This window comes from Penaeus chinensis, chromosome 14 (assembly GCF_019202785.1).
Source record: "Penaeus chinensis breed Huanghai No. 1 chromosome 14, ASM1920278v2, whole genome shotgun sequence".
NCBI lineage: Eukaryota > Metazoa > Arthropoda > Malacostraca > Decapoda > Penaeidae > Penaeus > Penaeus chinensis.
In genome coordinates, this window is record NC_061832.1 from 16,118,757 (window position 1) to 16,126,182 (window position 7,426).

Here is a 7,426-nt window from a genome sequence, read left to right on the forward strand (position 1 = left end):
TATATCACCCTCACTCTCTTGATCACGTAGATTGTATTTAGGTATGCTGTGCATGTTATTTATAATTCTTAAAATTTCCTCTAAAAATGTGACCCACATCACTACTAAATCATCTGAATTTTATACCGTAATATTACCAAAATATCTTTGAAAAACTTTTTTTTTTTTCATCTGCATAATGCATTACTTATTTCAATTTGCATTAAGTATTATCCATGCTGCAAAGACATGGATAATACAAAAAAACTACAAGAAAAATTTGTTAGTGATAAATTTGTCACAGTTTAGCTTAATTCTGTGGCCTGTATAAAGTTTTAAAAAGTGCCAGAAGCATCAAGGTCTTTCCGTATGAAAACCTATGGTTCTTGATCAAAGGTTTATATGTTCATTGTTGTTTTTCACGGACTCGACCGTTTCAAAATTTCCAGACAATTTTCAAAGTGAATTCAATGCAATTAATGTATCTGATACACAGGAATGGTCTGATCATATAATATACTGCCTGAATCATGCAATATGTCTTGAAGACTGATCACTATATGCAACAGGTTGTATAATACATTGGACTGTAGTAATGAGATAGTTCTCATGACTTACTGAATGGCTCCCAACAATCTTTATTCCTTACCATACACTCATTAAGCCATTATAAGTGGTAAATTATTTCATTCATTTATGTAATCTGTTGGAAGGACTAATAAAACACATCATTAGACTAATGTTATTAATAATACTAGAATCAAACACATTTTAGTAACATTCTTTCTGTTACATTTGCATCGTGTATGTTCACACTGTAACAACATATCTTACTTCTTATCAGTTATCTGCAGCAAACGATAAAACGTAAATTTCATTGTAACCGTATTCAGTCCTCTTTATCTGCTGAAGATAAGCAACAGGGGAGTTCACTTAATATAAAGGAGTCCGCTTAAGAGAGGATCTTTTTTTTTTACAAAGTTTTCGAAATTTTTTTTTCATCTTTTTTTTTTTTTTTTTTTTGTCTACCGTGTCCTTGGTCCCTAGCTGACCCGTTTTTTTTTTTTTTTTTTAAGCTACTTAATGCTTCTGAAAGTAACGTGAAATCGGTGTTACTCTTGCTCATTAAGCTTGCAAAGTTTTCCTTGCTAGTGTTGTTAGACTCAGCGTCATCTTTGTTCGGAAACGTTTTGATGTATTGGCGAAACTTTTTTTTAGCGTAAACTATGTGGAAAATAAGGTGATGCAAATAAAGGCTCAAGCAGGTCTGCACAGCCCTTCGCCTACCTATATGAAACAACTGAGCTACAAAATACTCCTACTTACAGTTATGATGCCTCTACTACGTAAGTGCTAAACCATGTATTCGAAGTCCAGCCCTCTTCTCGTGCCAAAGCTTCTCGTCTGCAAAATGCCAGACTCAAGACTTTCAAGAAAAAAAAAAAAAAAACGAAACAAAAACAAGTGACAGCCCCAGGGGCCTCCGCTCTCCCGGACTAGAAGACGGAGGTCGGTTCGCGTGGCTGCGAGAAGTAGTCCGAGGGCGGGAGGGCGTGGCGCTTGCGGTTCACGTCGTACCTCGTGTCGGACTCGGGCTCCCCTTCGGCGAACTGCACCGGGGCTGTAGTTTGCGCCATGTTCTCCCTGAGCCTCACCAGCTCCTCCCCGACGCCGGTCTTCATGAGGTTGAACTCGGAGACGACGAGCGAGAGGCGACCCAGCAGGTAGTTGAGGTTATTTTCCACGTCCGCGACCTTGTTGCTGATCTGGCCGACGGTGCCGTCCATGGTGCCCACGCGAGAGAGGGAGGCGTTCATGTGCTCCTTGGTGGTGCTGCTGAGCTGGTCGAGGAGGTCCACCGACTGCGACATCTGCTGGTACATGACGCCGATCTGCCGCCACACCTGAGAGATCTCCTTCTCCATCTTGGCGGTCATGTTGGTCAGCGCCGAGGTCTGGTTCTTTAGAATGGCGAAGGAGACGTTGCTGATCTGGTCGGACAGGGTGGAGTTGATGGTGTGGCCGCTGTTCTTCACGATGTCGCCCAGCTCGAAGATGATCTGCTGGATGCCGTACTCGATGCTGCGTTTGGTGTCGAGCACCGCGTCGGCCGTGTTGATCATCACCTGCTCCACCTTGCGCAGGCTGTTGATCTCCGCCGAAAGCTCGCTGTAGTTCTCCAGGACGGTGTTCTGCAGATTTTCCGCCTGCGACGCAGAGTCATCCAAAGTGTCCATGATGTGGGTGTTTCCCTGCTTCAGCTCCTGCTCCAGCTGAGTCACGCTCTGGCTCAGGGCCGCCGTGCCCTGCTTCACGGCCTGCTGCATGTTCGTGTCCAGGCGCCCGAGACCGTCCTGGGTGGAGTCGTCGAGCAGGCGGAGGTTGTAGTTCAAGTCCGCCACGGAGGCGTTGATGATGGCCTGGCCGCGGTGGCTCTCCTTGATCAGGCTCTGCAGGGTCTCCAGGTTCTCCTCCAGGCTCTGGAAAGCAGGGGAAAGGAACGCTGATGATGGCGATTGACTTTGTGTATGTCTGAAGTAAAACTTCATTTGAAAGGAACGTTCATCATGGTATTCATTTATATTTCTCGTAGATAATTGGAAACGAGCGATAATAATGGTATTTTACTTATTCATATCTATAGTAAAGCAGTTTTCAGGATAACAGCAAGCATGATTTCTATATCTCAAATGTTAAAACTACTCCAAATATTAGCGAAAGTTTTGGAATACATCCAATGAAGACGAACATAAACCCAATCGCCGGATGGCAAACTGTATGCCATGTCCACTGTAATTTTTATGCCTCATTTCCGTCGGCAAAAAACTGTCGTGAGACACTATTAGGTGTCACTGCGACTTTGGAGAAGTAATAATGACAATATTACAAGTTAAACGAAGACGAATTGCCGAAATAAGTAGCCTCTTACATCCTATGTTTTTCTTTGGTATGTCGACTCCGACTTCGAATGTCTTATCTCTTTGATAACTTGAAAATATCCCTTTTTGAATATCGATACTAATTACAGTTTAAATTATAAACGAGTTTACACTCATACTCAATTATCCATAAAATAACCATCTATAACTTAATATAGACTAGTTAATGATCGTTATGGTATACGGAGACATTAGGCAAATACGACAAGAATGTGTCTAGATACTGCCCCTTTTCAAAACCGTTTTCAATGACCTTCAAATGCTTATAGCTAAAGCATATTCTTTTTTTATGCCTTGCCACGACCCTTATAAATGTGGGGTTCAAACCAAAGTCTCGCACGACAGTTCCTTGCCAGAGGAAATGACGGCTTTAGGCTATTCGTTGTATTTACACCGAGAAGGCTCCACAAGTGCTTAGTCACTAAAGAGTCAATTATTAATCCTACAAATCTAACCTGTTTACTTGTGTGTCTGAATTTCGGAAAGTTTCTTTTTATTATTTTATTATTTCTATTGATACTATTTTAAAATTATAATCATCATAATGCTAATAATGACAACAGCAATTTCGATATCAATAGTATATTTTTTGTCCGCAAATTCTAGGAATAGGGAAGTCTGGTGCGGTCACGAGGGCCTACTAACTGACGCCTTGGTGACTGCGCACTAGTGGAGCCATCTGTGTGCAAGAGAATTCATAAAAAAAAAACTACGGTGGACAGCACATAAACCCAGAACGAATAGGTTAATAATGGTGATTTATTTTTTATTCATATTGTAAGTCACCTTCAAGTGTGATATCTAGTTCTCATTCATTAATAAGTCTAAATGTATCCTTTTAATCCATTAAGTATGGACCCCCTTGCCCAAAACTATCCAAATGAACACAACTTCGCATGCAATACGTATAATGTAATTCATTGAGATTTGATCGTCTTGTAACATGTATGAGAGACACAAAATATTATCAAACTTTAAAGTAAACAGTTTAAATGAAAACAGTGACATAAACTATTATTTTTTATCTGATCCTCACGCCCCCCATGAAATCCCTCTATGAGCCCCAGGTGAAGAACCCTGCTCTAGGTGAAGACCACAAGACGCAAGAAGAAATATTTCGGGAAAAAAATGTTTGTTTTTTTCAATGACTATTACAAAAAACGGTGCATTACAGTGAACCATCAATTACCCTGAAGATATATGAAGGCGAGTTCCAACCGTCATTTTTTATAATTAAATTGATAAATAAAGAAATGAATAGATGAATAAACAGACAAATAAGTAGGTGAATAAATAAAGACTAGAAATGGCATTAGTAAAAAAAAAAATAATAATAACGACGATTCTTTCAGTTCCTATTCACTTTAAGTTGTGAATTTCCACATTAACGTGGAAACTCACGACCTTAATTGAATTTTCACATTAATTCTATTGAATTTTCACAATGTACGGTTACCGTGCACGATTCGCCCAGTTTTATTATTAGGCACAATAGCTGACTTCTCTATATAATCAAACCTATCGCTCGTATTGATATAATAGCACAAAATCCTACTATTGCTTAAACTACCCTAACCTAGAAAGGCAAACAACACCACATATCATCAAAAAGAAGTGAAAAAAACAACTTTCTCTCTTCCTTCCTCTTTTAACAACACGCCTCGCAAAATCACATTCAACCGGAACCTCTAACCAACCATAAAGCCCCAAGTACTAACTATCCCCACAGAGACCCTCCCCAGAGACCCTCCCTTACCTTATGTGTCTGTTCGGAGAGTTGGTGAATCTCGGCTTCCTGTTCGCGATAGAGGTGGTCGAGAGCGTTCAGACGGGAGGTGATTTCAGGATTGGGCGCGCTGCTGCTACAGTCGGGTGCCTGTTCCAGCTGGAGGGTAGAAAGAGGTGCGTGTGGATGCTGTGAAGTACGTACGTGTGGCCATACATAAGGTGTTATGAGGAATGGTATTAAATGATGTTATAGGCATATAGATGATGATTTTATGTGATGTGATAGGGAAATGCGTGTAATTGATAAATGGATATGATGTGATGAAAGAAATGCGTGTAAATTATAATAAATGTATATTGTAATAAGGAAATGCATGTATATGGTGGTAAATGTATATGACGTGATAAGGAAAGACATGTAAATGATGATAAGTGCAACTAATGTTAGGGAAATACGTGTAAATGATAAATGCATATAATGTTAAGAATATGCATGTAAATTATGATAAATACATATAATGATGGACAATTGCATGGAAATGATGATAAATGCAGATAATAGATAAAATAACTGTGAATGACGACAAAAAAAGCACATAATATTAAGAAAATACATATAAATGACGACAAATACATAATATAACAAGGCAATACAGGCAATTGATAAAAAAAAAAAAAAAAACACACACACACAACAACAGAGAAATAACAAAGACCATATAATTCAGACATGATAAATCCCCGACTGCATTCAAGGACACACGAACACTCACCTTCTCATTAATCCTTTCGGACGTGTGGGTAAGTATGGCGCCAAGTTGCTGAATGTTTGTGATCGTCTCCCTCTCACACGAGTCCATGCCACTTGCCAGTCGATCATGACGGGACTGGAGCTGTTCCATGTGCTGACTTAGTGATTCTCCGACGATCTTTACCTGTGGAAGGAACAAGCACCATGAGATATGTGGTAAAAGTATGTAGTTACGGGGATAATGCTTTTTGTGTGTGTGTGTGTGTTTGTGTGTTGGTCATAAGATAAATTGAATGTGCTAAAGAAAGGAAGGGGAAAATTAGGTAAATGTGTAATATAATAAGTTTTTTTTTTATATATAAGAGTCGTCTAATACACAAAATCAATTTACCGTTCTAAAATAAAAATAAAAAATCCATCGTTTTCTCCCTTTCTAAACAACCAACCGAACACACATCCCCCCCGCCCTGAAAAAAGAACACAACTACCACTAATAATAATAACCAAAAAATATATATATATATTCAAGGAGGGCAGACCCGGGTATGCCAGGGTCTAGACAAGGGGACTGGTTGTTCCGTTGTATAAAGGCTGAAGTGATAGTTTCAGAGGGCGATTTGATATGTCACACAAACACACAAAAATACACAAAACCGACACCTACCTCATTCGAAACCTTCCTAAACTCGCGTTCAACCATATTGTCCATCTGGTTGACCTTCCTGGTGAGCTTCTTGACCTCCCTCGCCGCGTCCCCGCTCAGATCCGTGGGCGGGCCGAGGGCAAAGTCGTCATCCGGGTTCTGCGTGATCAGGAGGTCCAGGCCCTGAGACATCTTCGTCAGCATCAGTCGCTGGCGCTCGTCGGTCTGGGGAGGACGCGCGGCCGTCAGTGCGAGGGAAGGCGTGAGTGCGTGAATGAATAGATGGGTAATGAGTAGGTGAATAACTGAATAAATAGATGAATGAATAGGTGAATAACTGAATAAACAGACGAATGAGTAGGTGAATAACTGGATAAATAGATGAATGATTAGATAATTAAATGAATAAATAGATCAATGAGTAGGTAATTAAACGAATAAATGAATAAATAGATCAATGAGTAGGTAATTAAACGAATAAATGAATAAATTGATGAAAGTAGGTGAATAACTGAATAACATATGAATTAATAAAATGAAGAAAAATGAAAAAGAAAAACAGATGAATTAATGAAATAAAGAAAAAAGTTAAATAAAAAGATAAACATAAATTGATCAAATAAAGAAAAATAATTAAATAAAAAGGTAAACAGATAAATCAATGAAGTAAAGAAACATAAAAACAATAATTAAATAAAATGATAAACAGATGAATTAAACAGAAAGGTAAATAGATAAATAGATAGGTGAATAGATAGAGACAAATGCATAAATAAATTGGTAAATAGATATAGGAAGGGAAGTAGGAAAATAGACAGAGAGATAGACTGACTGACTGCGATTAATTCAGATGTCGATAAAAAGGTAGGTAAGTAGGTAGGTTGATTGGTAGGTAGGTAAGTAGGTAGGAGATAGGAAGGCAAGTAGGTAGGTAGGTAAGTAGATAGGAAGGTAAGTAGGTAGGTAGGAGGGTAAGTAGCTAGGTGGGAGGGTAAGTAGGTAGGTAGATAGGAAGGTAAGTAGGTAGGAGGGAAGATAGGTAGGTAGGAAGGTAAGTAGCTAGGTGGGAGGGTAAGTAGGTAGGTAGATAGGTAGGTAAGTAAGTAGGTAGGTAGAAAGGTAAGTAGGTAGGTGAGAAGATAAGTAGGTAAGTAGGTAGGAGATAAGCTTGTAGGTAGGTAAGTAGATACGAAGGTAAGTAGATCGGTAGGTAAGTACAATAGGTAGGCAGGTAAGAAAGGTTACATTAGGTAGGTAGGCAGATCTTTCTGATGACTGAGTTTCGATTAATGCAAATGAGTTAGGACGAGGGCGTAGAAATATATATTCGTAAGGTAAATAAGGAAGTGAAAATACAGAAGACTCATGACTATTCCTTACAAAATG

General features: G+C 39.2%; 1 protein-coding gene across 1 annotated transcript in view; it reads right to left on the bottom strand.

Moving 5' to 3' along the window:
- Nucleotides 1-710: 710 nt before the first annotated feature.
- Nucleotides 711-7,426, bottom strand: part of LOC125032141 (centrosomal protein of 290 kDa-like) — a 34,289-nt gene continuing 27,573 nt past the window's right edge. Inside the window, exons 3-6 of the mRNA XM_047623182.1 lie at nucleotides 6,062-6,265; nucleotides 5,420-5,581; nucleotides 4,675-4,803; nucleotides 711-2,459 (exon numbers count right to left, since the gene is read on the bottom strand). Of these exons, the coding sequence (XP_047479138.1) occupies nucleotides 1,476-2,459; nucleotides 4,675-4,803; nucleotides 5,420-5,581; nucleotides 6,062-6,265 (1,479 nt within the window). The 3' untranslated portion in view covers nucleotides 711-1,475. The remainder of the gene's footprint in view (nucleotides 2,460-4,674; nucleotides 4,804-5,419; nucleotides 5,582-6,061; nucleotides 6,266-7,426) is intronic.